This window comes from Diaporthe batatas (assembly GCF_019321695.1).
Source record: "Diaporthe batatas strain CRI 302-4 chromosome Unknown Contig00014, whole genome shotgun sequence".
In the NCBI taxonomy this organism is placed as follows: Eukaryota; Fungi; Ascomycota; class Sordariomycetes; order Diaporthales; family Diaporthaceae; genus Diaporthe; species Diaporthe batatas.
In genome coordinates this window covers 489,194-506,469 of record NW_025408561.1, presented here as the reverse complement: position 1 = coordinate 506,469, position 17,276 = coordinate 489,194, and the positions used below count along the sequence as shown (strand labels likewise).

Below are 17,276 nucleotides of genomic sequence, written 5' to 3'. Positions count from 1 at the left end.
AAACGATGAATGGTGGAAATGGCAAGCGATAGTGGCATGGATGCGGAGCATAAGACCATAGTATAGAGGTTGCTAGGCCCCTTAGATTACCTATTAAAATCTTTCCTTAATTAATATTTTAATATATCGATAGTAAATTAATACTTTTTTATTTACGATAAATTAAATAAAGTTAATAGTTTAATATAAATATAAATTATAATTAATAATTTAAATTAAAGTATTTAATAAGTATAAATTATATAATATTAATATTAATAATTTTAAATAATATTTAAAAGATAATTATTATTATTATAAAAAACTTAAAAAATAAAGTAATATAATATGTATATTAATATAATTAAATATTATTTATTAAAAATAAATAATAAATATAATTATTTATTTTAATATTTAAATTATAATAAAATATATAAAACGTTTTTAAAAATTATAATTTTTAAATTTACTTTATTAATTTAAATTAAATTTTAATCCTTACTTATTATTAATATTTATAATTATAAAATTTTAATTTTAAATTTTTATTAATATAATTTCACTTCTATTCTATATATATTTAAGGATATATATAGCGCCTTTATATAATAATAAGTATTTAAAACTTAGCGTTTAAAAAGAATATAATATTAATAACGATAATTATAATATAATAAATAATTTTTTTTATTAATAATATAAGTTATTTATATTATATTAAAAAATATTTAGTAAATTAGTTATTATAATCTTTTTATTAAGTAATAAAGCATTAAATAAATAGTTATACTATTACTATATAAAGAAGTGTTCTTAATTCAGTGGAGATGGAGGATGAAGTGAAAAATTGCTTGATAGCTGTCCAGAGCAGATTTCCAGTGTAGACCCTGGCCAAAGGCTCTTTGTTTGATCAGTAACAACGAGCCAAGCCGACCATTCGCATGACACGCTGATATTTTCACTGATCGGCCGTATTTCGGCTCTTCAACGCCGTCTTCCCCAGATCTCTCCACTTCTCCACAAACTCGGCTCTTGGCAACCTATCTACACCTCGACACGGGCCTGGCTAAGACTAGGCCTCAAGATCATCACCGACCATTCTGTGTGGGGGACTCGAAACTTGGCGGTGACGAAAAAGCTTGGCTACTGGGGGTCGGCAGTTCTGTCAAGATACATCGGCACATATGTCATGATCACTCCGCCCTCTGGGCAGTCAGATAGATTTTGAAGCCACCGGCTATTCCGGCGTCGCGCTTGGCATCTCGTGGTGCCCCGAAATTTTCGTAATGGCCTCTTTCCAGTCCACCGCCACCGGTTAATTTCCGGATGACCGTTGCTTCGGTTCGTCACTATTCGCTACCCGGAGCTTGAGCAACTATCAGTTTGTGCTACAATCAAGAGTGTTGGTGTTGGTCGACGGGGCTCGGCTGCGCTGGCAACATATTTAATCCCGTTCTTGCACTTCAGTTGAGTTAGGATACGCCGCAACATCCCACACTTCAAAAGTCCACGGGTAGCAGCACCATGCATCGGCGCGCTCAACTTATCCTTCTCGCTGCAGTCTTTTCAGCAGGCGGGCTCTCCTCATCAGTTCCCCACTACGATGGACGGCAAGTAGGATATCGCCAGACGGGCGAGACCTCTGCCATATACAAGAATGCCTCCTATCACATTGACGAGAGGGTCGAAGACCTGCTCCAGCGGATGACCGTGGAAGAGAAAGCCGGACAAATGTTTCACACTCAGCTGAACATGCCCTCGAACTATTCTTTCGTGGATGGTAGCGCATCCGATATCCTCATCACCAGAAACTTGATATCACATTTCAACCTAGTTGGTAACATCCTGGACGCCGGCAAGGTTGCCGAGTACGTGAATGAGGCCCAAAGGCGAGCCGTTGGCGGTCGTCTTGGGATACCTATCACGTTATCCTCGTAAGCCTCACTTTTCTTCTGGCATGGGTCACCGTCTGTCATGCATAGGGATGTTCTAGAATACAACGCTTTAGGATGCGTAGAGAATTAACGTAACAGATAGGGACCCGCGACATTCCTTCACGGACAACATCGGGACCGGCTTTGAAGCAGGGACATTCTCACAATGGCCCGAGAGTTTGGGCCTCGCCGCTATCCGAGACGCGGAATTGGTGAGGAAATTTGCTGAGACAGCACGCGAAGAATACCTGGCTGTGGGTCTCAGGTCGGCCTTGCATCCTCAAGTTGATCTTTCCACCGAACCCCGATGGGCTCGTATTGGAAATACCTGTAGGCATCACTTTTCACTTTTTGCGGATCCGCGTCTTTCATGTTTTGGATTCTGGAATAAAACACTCTAGGCCCATAGCAGGACTAACGTCACCATCAGGGGGCGAGGACGCCAACCTTACTTCCGAGCTTATCGTGGCATATATCGAAGGCTTCCAAGGCAAGGAGTTTGGTTCACGCTCTGTGACCACCGTTACGAAGCATTTCCCCGGTGGTGGACCAATGGAGAACGGCGAAGACTCGCACTTCACATACGGAAAGAATCAGACTTACCCGGGAGACAATTTGGAGCATCACCTTATCCCATTCAAAGCCGCAATTGCTGTCGGTGCCAGACAAATGATGCCCTACTACTCGAGGCCCATTGGCACCCAGTATGATCCTATAGGCTTTTCTTTCAACCCGCAAATTGTCACAGGCCTTCTCAAGGAGGAGCTCGGTTTCGAAGGCATCGTTGTCACAGACTGGGGTTTGATCACGGATACAAATATTCTGGGGCAAGATATGTAAGCACCGTCTTTAATAACGTCTCGACCCCTTGGGAAAGGCTTGTCGCCTGGAAGTCAGAGGACTTATCAGGCTTCTGCTGTGGACACAAGTTGTGGCCGCACCGTGGCCCTTACCGACCCCTTTTGTATCGCTATTCATATGAACGCTTTGTTAGCTGACTCTGAGTACTTTAGGCCGGCAAGAGCTTGGGGCCTCGAGAACACAACCGAGATCGAACGTGTTGTGAGAATCTTGGACGCCGGTTGTGACCAGTTCGGCGGAGAGAACCGAACAGAATTGATTGTCCAAGCTGTCGAAGAAGGCCTTATCTCGGAGGAGCGCCTCGACCATTCTGTCCGTCGGTTGTTGCGAGAGAAGTTTGTTCTCGGCCTCTTCGACAATCCGTACGTCGACCCTGAGGCTGCTCAGCGCGTAGTCGGAAATCCGGACTTCGTCAAACTCGGAAATGACGCCCAGCGCCGAGCCTACACTCTTCTTACAAATCGCGACAACGTTCTTCCTATCACGGACGTATCTAGGTCCAAGTTCTATATTGAGGGTTTCAACTCGACGTACCTGGAGGCGAGGAACTTGACCGTCGTGTCTACTCCTGAAGAAGCCGACTACGCTCTATTACGGTATAATGCTCCCTTCGAACCGCGTCCTGGAGGCTTTGAGGCACGATATCACGCGGGCTCGCTCTCTTTCAACACCACGGAGCAGCAACGACAAGCTGGTATTTACTCGACTGTCCCCAGTATCGTGGACGTGAAATTGGATCGTCCAGCCGTCATCCCGGAAATTGCAGAGCAAGCGGCCGCACTTCTCGGCAGTTATGGTAGTGGTCCAGAAGCATTCCTGGATGTCATATTTGGCAAGAGTCAACCGGAAGGTCAGCTTCCCTTCGACCTTCCCAGTTCCATGGAAGCAGTTGAAGCCAACTTTGAAGATGTCCCCTTTGACACAGATGCACCGGTGTTCCGATTCGGAGATGGTCTTCGTTATTGAACCTTAAGGTTGATGAAATGTGGGAATGTACAGTAGACTAGGGCGCCAAATCAAACACGTCTTACACATAATACCATCTAGTCGTTGCAGACAAAACACCTTCGAGCTCGTATGTCCCATTCTCACTAGGTTCGCTAATTGTTGGTTCTGGCTCCTCGTAACGGGCGGCCGCGGATGTCCAAATTCATTCAAAAGCGTCCGCTTGTGGGATTAGATGAGCTGTACTTGCTGAAATCCTCCATTATGCTGCAATAATAACAGGTAAGTGGCAACAGTGAATATGAAAACCACAATTGTCGGACCCCAGCGGCCACAACGGAACAGGTGAAGAAGTATTTGTTATCTCCCCAGCTCTCGGGGCTCATGGCCTTGTTATAAACACTATCAAACAACATGGCATAGTAGACTCATGACAGCCCTAAGGCAACATTTAAAGGACATGCTTGAACAGAGGCGACTTGTCACCCATGTCAAGTAGTTCTTCTTCAGTGTACTTCGCCCGGACCTCCGCCTCCGAAATCCTAGCCTTGCGGGCATTCGTCCACTTGTAAATCATCTCCAGGAGGAATGACACTAACAACCCTGTAGCACCAAATGACAGGCCCAGGCCAAAGCCAGTGTAGTATTGCGGGCTCTCCTTGTCAATGAACATGAAGCTTCCAACGATGCCGCCACAGTTTCCTGCTGCATTCATGAGGGCGACTCCAATGTTCCGCCGCGTCGCAGGAGCGAGGTTGTTTGCGTTCCACGCCGCAGCAGCTGGCTGGATGGGGTAGATTCCAGCGCAGACGAGGCAGACTGCAAAGTAAGCTGCACCCAAATTGGCAGACAGTGCACCGTGGAAAGATATGATGATGGCATAAGCAATGACAAGCATTGACATAGGAATGGCAACAAAAGGCATCCGCCAGTAGAAATGGTCAGACAGGCGAGCGAATGTGATGGACGAGATGGCACCGACAACATAGGGCGGTGCCGACATGAGCTGAGCGTTCGTCGTCGAGAAACCCATAACCTTGGTTATAGTAGGCATGGTGAATTTGGTACCTGGAGGAATTTGTTAGGATAAACGATTGCCAATCCACTTCCCGGGAGGTTGGGGGGAGGGGCAGGCATAGGAGTGTTTGGTTCCCAATTTCTCACCATAGGATGTGGCCGACTGGCAGAACAAGAACCAGGCCTGTAGGTACAATCGCCAGTTCATCAAGACAATCTTGAGGTCCCTCAACTTGAAGCCAGACTCCTCTTGGAATTTGCCACCTTGTTTGATGAACATCTGAAGCTCCAGGAATCGGATCTCATCTGGGTCAAGCCACCGCTTTCCACGTTTGGGGGAATCGATCAAGCAAAAGAAGCAGGCGATTCCGAGCAAGACTGTCATAATTCCTTCAACTGCGTATTGTTTTACTGTCAGCGTGCAGGACTTCCGTCGAGGGATAACCATACCCTTCATTGAATTCCTTTTGCAGGGGAATGCGAGGAAGACCTCAAGTCAGACTGGGGAGACATACGTATAAAAATCCAACGCCATCCGCTGTATCCTCCCGTGCCATCCATCTTTGCGATGCCAGCTGCTAGGAGACCCGAGAATGCGCCGGACAGTGCACTCGCGCAGTAGAAGTAGGAGATGCGTGTGGCCAAGTTCTTAGGCATGTACCAGTAGGAGCACAGGTAAATTGCACCAGCTTTTGCGCGTAATAGTCAGCAATGAATGGAAAGATCACGAGGCCCCCCCCTGCCCCCCTTGGAGAGCCTCGTGGGAGGGCACGGGCAAAGAAAGCTTTACGTACGAAAGAAGCCAGCCCTGTCATGTTCCACGATTAGCGGTGGCATCCAACACGAAAAAAAGTATGGAAGTCATGCACTCACTCAAAGACACCGAGTAAGATACGCGTTGTCATGAGCCCACCATAATTTTGGACGACGCCGGTGAGTGTCATAATGACACCCCAGATGGTAATCAGAGTACCCAGATACCATGAGGGTCGGCCCCATTTCTTCAGCAAAATATTGCTAGGCACTTCGAAAAGGACATAAGGTATAAAGAAAACGGCCAGGATTGTGTTGTACTGCACACCGGTCATGTTCAGCTCTTCGACCATGCCTTCGATCTTGGCGTTGCCGATGTTGGCCCGGTCGATATGTGCGATCAGGTACAGGACTGCTAGCATGGGGACGAGTCTAATATCGACCTGGTAAATTGCTCTGTCAGTACTCTGCAGTCCCGAAAGATAGGAAAGTGTCTGCTCACCTTGCGCAGTACTTTTTTCCTCCTTTCCTCAGAAAAGTTCCTGTAAAAGTCCGCATCGTCTGGCGAGAGCCCGAGAACTCTGAACCCATCAACCTCAATCACTTGAGGGACCCCGTCAAGATTCTCGACATGACCCAAGGCGGCCTCTTTGTCCAACGATGATTTGGGAGACATGATGAAACCGATTCGTCGGCTCCAAAGGGTGAGAGCACGAGAGAGACAAGGCTGTGCGTTGACAAAGGAGTAAGAGAACTGCGAGAATACAACATGAGAGCAATGGGTATAATTATTATTTATGAATTTGGCACACGCGGCTGGCTTCCGAGTGGGTAAATGCTCATCTCCGCAAAAAGCTGATGAGGGGATCCGGGGAAGTCTGGGGGAGGTGTCGAAGGAGCCTTGGCTTTTGCGGGGAACCTTGCCTTCTCCAGCAATGGACCAATGGTCAAGTGTCCCAGGCTGTGTTGGACGGTAGGAAAATTGCTTTGACGACGTGAACTCCACTGAGTCGGGGCTTCAAACTCTAGGCGGTTAGTTCAGCCCACACCAATTGTTGTCAATAGTGGAGGTCTTGATCAGAAAAGGGGTCTCGAGGTGAGCATGACTGCAGACGATGGCCGAAATGATACGGCTTCAATCGCGCCACGGATCTTTAGACCCCGACTTGTTCCCTGAATAGCTTGAAGGCGGTTGGCTCGAACCCCTCCCCCCCGTCTGCAAATGTCCCGGTCCTGCTTTTCCGGTGCTCTTTTTCCGCCTGCGTTTTCCGTCATTGCTTTTCCGCCATCTTCTGGTGTTCAGTAGCCGTGCGGCGGATCATTGCTGTTGGAACAGCCATCGCGTCTAGAATCGTCCTTTCAATCATCGGGCACACAACTTTACTACAGCCGTATTTCGCATACGAGAGTTGTTGGGGTGAAGACCTGCTAGCAGTGCGCCCAGGCCGGTCAGCTTTGAGCAACATCCAGTTGCAAGCACACATCCACGACAGACGCGATGACTCTCGACGACAAGAAAAATGGCGGAGAACGTGCCTCCTCACCCAATCATACCTTGATCGTGGATATCGTTATCACCCCTGTCGCTTTCCACGACATGCCCCTGCTGAACAGTGTTGGTGTCCACGAACCCTTTGCACTCAGGAGCATTGTTGAGATCGTCGTTGGTAATGGCATATATGGGCTTGGCGAATCATATGGCGACCATGCCCACTTGGACCGAATGAGGCAAGCAGCTATCAAGATCAGAGGCCTCCAAGCCCACAATACAAACGCTGTTTACCAAGCCGTTGTAGAATCACTTGCCTCGGACAGCAACGTCGGTGGAGATGGCATGAGCGGGATGGTGACCGGGACATCGACGGCCGCGAAGGTCTTTTCCCCGTTTGAAGTCGCCTGCCTTGATATCCAGGGGAAGCTTGCCGGTGTCCCAGTTTGTGATCTACTTGGTGGGCGCGTAAGAGATCGCGTTCAATACTCTGCCTATCTCTTCTATAAATGGGGTGGACATCCGGGTTACCCAGATGACGAGTACGGTCCAGCTCTTGATCCCGCGGGATTAATCAAACAAGCCCACAAGATCATCGACGAGTATGGGTTCAAAGCTATAAAGCTCAAGGGCGGCGTGTTTCCTCCCAAAGTTGAGGTCGAGGCTATCAAAGCATTGCGTGCCGAATTCCCTGAATTGCCATTGAGGCTTGACCCTAACGCCGCATGGAGCGTCGAGACATCCAAGTGGGTGGCGAGAGAGCTGGATGGGATGCTCGAGTATCTCGAGGACCCAGCTCCCGAGATCGGAGGCATGGCTGCCGTGGCCAAGGAGGCCAATATGCCACTCGCAACGAACATGGCCGTTGTTTCATTTGATCACCTCCCAGCCTCCATCGCACAAGATGCAGTCCAAATTGTTTTGTCCGACCACCATTTCTGGGGCGGTTTGCGTCAGTCAAAGGCATTGGCAAGCATATGTGCCACGTGGGGCATGCGTTTATCGATGCACTCGAACAGTCATTTGGGCATATCTTTGGCAGCTAGTAAGTCACTACTCAACATTCATTGCACCTCATCCTCTATCTGCGTGGCCTATTGTGTGGGCGGCGGTGAGCTGTTTTAGATCACATCCTGCTTCGGCAACCCAAAGGCTGCCTGCGGCGCCCAATTCATGCATGTTCCTACAAGCATCCTTTACTTGGCTATGATATAGCGGCTGACTTGATACGATAAGTGACGCATCTGGCGTCTTCAACACCGAACCTAGACTACGCATGCGACACTCACTGGCCTTGGAAACGACGAGATGAGGATGTTGTAGTTTCTGGAGCGCTCAAGTGGGAGGACGGAAGCGTTGTGTGCCCAACCGCCCCGGGTCTCGGAATCGAACTCGACAGGGAAAGACTCGAATCCTTGCATCAGCAGTATCTGAAGTGTGGGCTGAAGAAGAGAGATGACACCACATACATGCAGAGATTTCATCCGGATTTCTCGAGCAAGATTCCAAAGTGGTGAACCGCTCTCTGAGAGGATCGTGGTGGCTGAGAGAGGCTAATTTATGGTTAGGAAAGAAGGGCTGCTTAAAATTAAGAAACCTATAGTAACTTAAAGTTATAAAAATTAGTGACTTTAAGAAAGAGATCTAGTAAATAATAGTTTATAATATAGAAATAATAATAGAATATTAGTTTAAAATTTAAGAAAGTTAAAGTAATAATTAAAAAGAATTATATATTAAATTAAATTAAAATCTTTATTTAAAATATTAAGTTTTATTAATAATAATTAAATTAAAATATTATATATATATTTAAATATATATAATATAAAAATAATAATACTTATTATTTTATTTATATATTTATATTTATATATATATTAAAGTTTAAATTAAAAATGTGAGTGTGTGTGTGTGAGTAACTGGGGGCCCTACTGGCTGCCTGCTGCTTAGTCATCCAGTGTGGCCCATTCGCCCACACCCTCTAGGACCTAAACCTTCCCCCTGCAATCCCTTCAAACCTTTCCCCTTACATAAAAGGTAGTGCCATCTTAATCTAAATTAATATATTAAGGATAGTTACCTTATCTCTATTTCCCCTCTTATAATAAAAAAAATAAAAAATCAAATACTTTTAAAAATATTATTATTATTTAATTAAGGTTATATAATTTAAAGTAAAAAGTTAATATTATAATTATATTAAATTAAAACTAAGTTATATAACTAACTAAGTTTATATAATAGATAAAGTAGAGGAAAGTATAGAATTAAAGTATAATTAGTTAGTTATTAAGTTATAATATACTTAGCTTATATTCTAACTACTTTTAATTTTAACTACTTTTTTATATAAAACCCTACTTTTACTAATTCCTTTATTAAATTTAAATAAAATTTAAAACTTTTAACTCTATATTTTAAAAATAGTTTAAAAGTATTAATATAATATAAAAATATTAAAAATACTTTCTATATATTAATATTTTTAAAATATTTTAAAATATAGTAATTTTAAAATATTAGGAGTATATAGACTTTTATATATTAATATTAATATTTTCTACTATAAGCTTTATTTAATTCTAATTAATTAAATAAATTAATTATAAATTTAATTTTTTTAAAAACTTTAATTAATATTATTATTATTTAAATTTATAAAACTTTTATTTAATATATATTAATAATATTTTTAAAATATAAATATATACGTTTTTATATTAATATTTCTTAAAAATTATAAATATTTTAATATTATAATTAATAAAATTTTATAATTAAATATAAGTAAAAATAAATTTATTTATTATTTTTATATATATTTAAAATTTTATTATAATTATATTATTAATATATAATTAATAAATACTTTAATTAACTTTATTATAAATAGTTAGTATTTTATTAATAATTTTTAATATTTTTAAAGTATTTACTTTAAAAATTTCTTTTTAATTTTTAAAATACCTATATTATTAATATAATATTTTTTTATTATAATAAAATTAATAAACTATTTATAAAGTTTAGAATTAAAGTTTTAAAATTTTATTTAAATTTAATAAAGTAGTTTTAAAAGTAGGTATCTTAATAGTATATTTATACTAAAAAGTTAGTAGTTAGAATTAAGGGGTGGTCGGAATGTAGGCCGGGTATGTTAGCTTTATATAGCTAGATTAAAGGTACTAGCCTTAGGTCTAAACCTACTATTTAATCTAATAACTAAGCTAGAATCTAGTTGCACCCCTTTATACCTAAGTTGGCGCACCCTATAACGCACAACCCCACCAACACATATATAGGTTTTAAATACCTTCTAAATTACTACCTAACTTTAATACTTAATTTTTTAATAACTATAAATACTATTTTAAAGCTAATAATAATAGATTAATAATTAAAATACCTATTATAATATAGTTTAATTTAATAACTTTATCTTTACTTTTTAACTTATTATTATTAAGTAACTCTACCTTAACCTCTATATTTTATTTTATTAAAGCTTTTTTCTTTTAAACTATTATAATATTAATAAATACTTTATTTAAGTTTAAAAGGACTCTATAATATTTTTAAATCTTTTAATAATTTAATATATTAATAAAATATCTCTCTTACTTTTAATAGCTATTATATATATAATTAATTTATTAAGCCTTTTAATTAGTTTATAAAAGAAATTAAACTATAAATAACTTAAAGGTTAACTTTAATCTATATAACTTAGATTTAATTTTTATATCTAATAAAATAAATAAAGTATCTTTAAACTTATTAAAGCTAATTCCTTATTAATAAAAATAGGTTTTCTCTTTTAATTAATATTAAGAGTAATAAGGTTATTATTTCTATATATTAACCTTAAATTAAAGACTTTATTTTAATTTATAAGTTAAATTTTAATCTTTAATTAGCTTTTTTAATATATTTAACTATTAGAGTATTATTTTAAGCTATATAATAAATATATAAAAGAACTTCTTATAAAAAACTTTATATTATAAATAACTATTAATATTTTTAATTATTAGTAATATTAATACTTTAAATTAAAAATACTTTAATATTAAATAGTTAAAGGATATAAAAGTATATACTAAAAGGAAAATAAGCTAAATTTAATATAAATAATATTCTTATATAAAATTCTTAATTATATAAAACCTATAACTATTAATAATTAATACCTATTACTACTTAAAGTTGTTTAAGTAAGTAGAGGGCTTATATATAACTTAACTATTATAAACTAATAAAGTTATTAGTTTAACCTATTTCTAATATTATAAAGTATTAATTTTTAAATTTATTAAATCTTTTAAGGAAATTACTATTATTAAACTATTTTATTATAAAAATAATTAAGAGAAGGAGTAACTTACTACTACCTATATATACTTTAATTATAATATACTAAATATAATTAATAACTACTTTTTAATAATAAATCTACTCTTAAAAACCTAATAACTAAATAATTATTCTTATTACCTTCTTAAAAGTCTATTTTATTAATGTTAATTTAAAACTTTTAAAGTATATTAATAACCTTTAGAATTACTAAACTATTAAAAACTAGCTACTCTCTTAAATATAATACTATTTATTTATTTATAATTAATTTAAATAGCTTTAAAGGTTTTTATTAAAAATTCTCCTTAAAAACTTATATATTTAATATCTTCCTATAGTAATAATAAAGACTTTAATTAATTAGTTTATATTAATAATTTAGCTTATAAAGTATTAAAGAAACTTATATATAGAAGAATAGAAGAGATAGTTTTATATAAAGGTTTAATTTATTATTAAACTTTCTTATATAATTAATAGCTTCTAATAAGTAAAATTAATATTTTTATAAATTAAAGTACTTATTAAATAATATTAAAATAAGTATTAAAAAATATAATATAATTTATTTACTTTATTTTAATTAATACTAACTTAATATTTAATAATAATAGCTAAAATTATAGTTATAATAATAAGAGATATACTATTATATATAAAAAAATAAGTTAATTAATATAATTTTTAAGTTTATATAATTAAAGATACCCTTATAAAGTAGATATATAGTTAAGTGACTTTAATTATATTAATATAAATAACTTATATATATTAGTAGGGTTGTGCGTTATAGGGTGTACTAACTTACTATAGCCTATATATAGTCTACCTATAGCCTTTAAGACCCTTTGCTTTTTTAGACTTAGAACTATCCGCTTCTTTCTTTCCTCCTTCCTTATATTATTAGCAAGGCTAAGTTTTATTAGAATTCTATAATTTTAAGCAAGACTTAGAGCTTCGCCTCTCGTATCTTCGTCCTGTGACAGCTAATGTGATTCCCGTTAGCCACCTTATAAGCTTGAAACCGTCGGCTGGAATCCGTTAGCTTGAGTGCATATGTGGCCGCATATTCAGTAATGACGACCAGCATCCGATGTGCGGCTACAAATTGATCCACAGCCGGTGCCCGTTCCGACGCAGCTATGATTTTGCAGGGACTAGGTAGGCGTTCTGCCGTTCCATCCTAACACTGACATGGGTCCTTCACGTTGATCATCCGCGCTCGCTTACGATCCTCGCAGGCTCGCCCTATATTTGACATCTTAGCTACTTCTCGCCGTTGCGAATGAGCGGCAGAATTGGGAATGTGTTTCTCCGTTTATTCCGGTGTGCTTATACTCAACTGCTAACTTTTACTTGGATGAATTTTGCTGACTCTGCCCTGTTTTTAGAATTTATCTTTTCACAAAAAAGGCCAGGTCCTCAGCGTTTACCACTATATGAAGGCGCCACATACAGTTTGCATGTATAGGGGTTAGGAACGAGATCACCTGCTTCAATTGGTCGGAAGAGGTACCTTGTATCTCCGTGGCAGAAGGGTGGGTTCCCGATCAGCCTCGGGGTTCAGTTCCTCATCCGTTGAATATTTATCAACGTACCCTATAGCAGACCTACCAAGTTATAGCTCGTTATCTGTCGGATGCGAGACATTGAAATCACAATCGGGTCATTGACGAACCTACGACACCGAGTATATCATGGAAAGAAGATCCCCAGGAATCTCCTTGCCTCGCTTGGATGTCCATCACGGCATTCTGTCTGTTCCTTGTTTTCGTGCCGAGCCGCTGCTCATTAGTCAACCCTACCTAGGTAACTAGATACCTAGCGCGAAGCTTCCTTTTAACGCCACCTGTCTCTCGATCTCTCGTAGAGCACCTGCCAACAATGCATCTCGCCAACCTCGCTCTCGCCGTCATGGTCACGGCCTCCCTTGCAGCACCTGCGAAGCGTGACATCTTGCCAACCGTCGTCTTCACACCTGGCGCATGGCACGGGACCTGGGCCTTCGACACGGTTAGGTCTCAGCTCGAGGCTCTTGGCTACTCTACGGAGGCCGTCGCGCTGCCTTCAGTTGGCAACACTGATGCCTCCGTTGGGCTCGCTGAGGATGCTGCTGCTCTTGCGTCCGAGCTGGCTATGCTCACAGACGCCGGCAAGGATGTCGTGATGGTGTGTCATAGCTACGGCGGTATAGTCGCATCCTCTGCCGTCGAGGGATTCGGATATAAAGATCGTTCAAAAACAGGACTTGGTGAGAACGGGGTCATCATGTTAGTTTATGTAAGCATGGCCTTTGTATCTGCACGCCTCTGAATCATTTATGCTGTGAAAATTCCCACAGTTCAAGATTTTGGTTGTAGGGGCGGATGATTAACAGGGAATAGATGACAGCTTTTGCAGCGCCAGCTCGGACCAGTCTTCTCGACGCTCTCGGCGGCCAGTACTTATGGTGGATGACCCCAGATGCAAGTGTGAGTATCTATCGCTCTTCTTTGTCTCTTGGATTAGCAAATGAAGATAAACTGACCGCGGAGGTACTACAAAAGGGAGACTTCATCACCGCCAGCAATGCAACCCAGGTCTTTTATGCGGATGTGGCAAACGAGACCCTTATCGCGGAAGCCGTTGCTGGACTCAAGCACGAGCCTGCCCGTATCTTTTCTGACGACAACACTTATGAGCCTTGGAACAATGGTGTCGAGGTCGGATTTTTCTTCACTGAGCAGGACCAAGCCCTACCACTCGCAACCCAACAGTCTATAGCCTCTCAGTTCCCCAGTGGCTACGTCTCTTACACAATGAACAGCTCTCATTCCCCTTTCATGAGCATGCCGGAGAAGGTAACCGAGGGCATTGTTCTCGCAGCTGCTAAGGGTCTAGCTAAGAAAGCTTCTATACACACGACGACATAGGTATTAGGATTTAACTTTTTTTATTAAGTTTATAAAAGAAGAAAAAGGAATTTAATAATTTATTTATATATATAAAGAAAAAAGTTTATATAATTAAATAATAATATTACTATTATATTATATTTTTCTTTTATATTATATAATTTTCTTTATTTAATTACTTTATTTTTATAAAAATAAACTTTTTATATTTTTATATTCTTTTTATAAATTATATTTAAATTAATTTTTAAATTAATAATTATATATTTATTTTAAGTTAAAATACTATTTTTAATTATATATTAATTTAATTAATTAATTTTATATTTTAAATAATTATAATAAATAGTTTAACTTTCATTTTATTTATATTTAAAATATATATAATATATTTATATAATAATAAATATTTAAAATTTAATATTTAAAAGATAATATATAAAATATATTATAAAATAAAAGAATTAATAATTAAAGTTATTTTATAAATATAAAATTAAAAGTTTAATTATTATAATTTTATAATTAAAAATAAGTTTTTAAATATAAAATTAAAAGATTTATAATTATAATTTTATAATTAGTTTTTATTTAATTATATTATATTATTATAATTTTATTTAATTTTTAACTTTATTTAAGTTTTTTAAACTTTTCTAATATTTTTTTAAAAGAGTTAAATTTAAAGGAGCTTTTAAGTTTAAATTTAAAATTTTATAAATTTTAATTTCTTTTAAATTAAGATTATAATCTTTTAATTTTTTTAAAATATATTAATTATTTTAAATATTAATAACTATTTTTAAAGTAAAAGTTTATTTTTATATAATTATAAATTTAATTATTAATAAGTATTTTTTTATTTATAATAAAGTTATTAAAATTATAAATTTAAATATTATATATAATAATAAAGTATCGTTACTTTATTTAAAAGTTATTTTTAGTTTAATAAGTTAGTATAATAAGTTAAATAACTACTTTTAAGTAGTTTTATTTATAATATAGTAGAGTTAATAGATAGATATTTATTTAAGTAAAGTTAGAACTTTTAAAGGAATAATAACTTTATCTTTACTTATTTTAATTAATTTTATATTTATTTAAGTTATATAATAACTTTATATATAATATTTAATAATATTAAAACTAAATAATTTATAATTTATAATAACTTTAAATTTTAATAAATTAGTTTATATTAAAGTTAATAATATTAGTTTAAATTAATTAAATATAGTTTAATATATTAATATAAAAGGTATTTTTAATAATAAATAGTATTATAAATATAGTAAATTATAAAGTTATTATAAAAGTTTTATATAATAAATTTAATTAAATTAATTTTTAAAATATATTATATTATATTTTTAAAATATTAATTATTTACTTTTAATTTAATAATAAAATTAAAAATATAAATAGTTTATAATTAAAAATAAATTTTTATATCTATTAAATAATTATTATATTTATAATTATATTTTTAATATATAATAATAAAATAATATTTATATATTATTAAATAATTACTTATATAAATTAATTATTATAATTATTTAATTAAATAATTTAAAGTATATAATTAATAGTTATACCTTTTATTATAATAATTAATTTAATTAAAAATATTAGTTTAAATCTTTATATTTAAAAGTTTTATTTAATTTTTAATATTAAAATCTATTATTTAAAATTAATTATTTATATTATACTATTTAAAACTTTTAACTTTTATATAAGTATATAAATTAATTTAATAAAAGGTTATTTAATAATATTACTTTTTTAAAAATATATAAATACTTTAAAAGCTTTAAAGGAAAGTAATAATAATATAATACTTATATAATATTAAATAACTAATTATATAAATTAATTATTATAATTTTTAATTAAATAATTTAAAGTATATAATTAATAGTTATATTTTTATTATATATATTAATTTTAATTTATATTATTAATTTATTATATATATTATAAATTTATATTTATAATTATATACTTTTATTAATCTTTAATTTCTTACTTTTATTATAATTTTATTTTATTATAACTTTTAAACTTATATTTTAATCTTTAAATCTCCTTTTAAATCTCTTTCTTATTATTAAAAAGTTATTTATAAAAGTATAAAATTACTATTTAAATATATAAAGAGTATCTTTAATATTAAATTAATTAATTATATTAAGTTTTTAATAATTTAATTTAATAATTAATAATAAATAAATAATTAAATTTATAAAAATACTTTAAATAAATAATTAAAGTAAAGTTAAATAAAGTTTTTAATTAATTATAACTTTTAAATTAATTTATATAACTATAGTAATTATTTTAATAAATATAAATATTTATTTTTTTATAATTTATATTAATAAATTAATTATTTATAAAAAGTTAAATTTATATAAGCTAATATCTACTTACTTAGTAATTATATTTACTTACTTAGTTCCTACTAACCGCTTACTTAATACTAATTTTTCTAAGTAACTCCTTTACGTTTATAAATACCTTCTAAGTTAATATTAAGAGACCCTATAGTATGATTTCCTTCTTTAATTTTTGATATTTTTGGTATAAGCCCCTTCTGGTACCCCTTCTGGCACCCCTTCTGGCACCCCTTCTGGCGCCCCTTTACCTTCGCCTTCGCCTTCGCCTTCGCCTTCGCCTTCGCCTTCGCCTTCGCCTTCGCCTTCACCTTCACCTTCACCTTTACCATTTGGTTTATACATATTTAGGTATTAACTAAGCATTTAGATGCTAACTGAATAGTAAAAGGCTAGAAGTCTAGAGTATTAAAGGGTTAAAAAGGGTACTAAAAGGTTAGAAAGTATATAATCTTTACTTTTACCTTCTTAACTTCTAGCCCTCTAGCGTTTAGTTAGTATCTAAATACTTAGTTAGTACCTAAATACATATAGCCTAGAAGAAGGCATACTAGAAGGTGTGCTAGAAGGCATACTAGAAGGCGTGCTAGAAGGCGTGCTAAAAGGGGTTTATACTAAAAGTTTCAAAAATTTAGAGAAT

The 17,276-nt window shown here is 35.1% G+C and overlaps 3 protein-coding genes across 3 annotated transcripts; all 3 read left to right on the top strand.

Annotated features, from left to right (window-relative positions):
• Positions 1–1,506: 1,506 nt before the first annotated feature.
• On the top strand, positions 1,507–3,743 carry KVR01_010902 (uncharacterized protein; the record flags this gene model as incomplete). The annotated part of the gene is made up of 4 exons (XM_044787384.1): positions 1,507–1,916; positions 2,020–2,246; positions 2,347–2,752; positions 2,930–3,743. 4 exons carry the CDS (start codon positions 1,507–1,509, stop codon positions 3,741–3,743), a joined length of 1,857 nt encoding a protein of 618 aa, XP_044640049.1.
• A 3,247-nt stretch (positions 3,744–6,990) lies between these two features.
• On the top strand, positions 6,991–8,293 carry KVR01_011018 (uncharacterized protein; the record flags this gene model as incomplete). The annotated part of the gene is made up of 2 exons (XM_044794770.1): positions 6,991–8,030; positions 8,218–8,293. 2 exons carry the CDS (start codon positions 6,991–6,993, stop codon positions 8,291–8,293), a joined length of 1,116 nt encoding a protein of 371 aa, XP_044640165.1.
• A 4,931-nt stretch (positions 8,294–13,224) lies between these two features.
• On the top strand, positions 13,225–14,252 carry KVR01_010735 (uncharacterized protein; the record flags this gene model as incomplete). The annotated part of the gene is made up of 3 exons (XM_044792157.1): positions 13,225–13,620; positions 13,725–13,811; positions 13,887–14,252. The coding sequence occupies 3 exons, from the start codon at positions 13,225–13,227 to the stop codon at positions 14,250–14,252; spliced, it is 849 nt and encodes a 282-aa protein (XP_044639882.1).
• Positions 14,253–17,276: the final 3,024 nt, after the last annotated feature.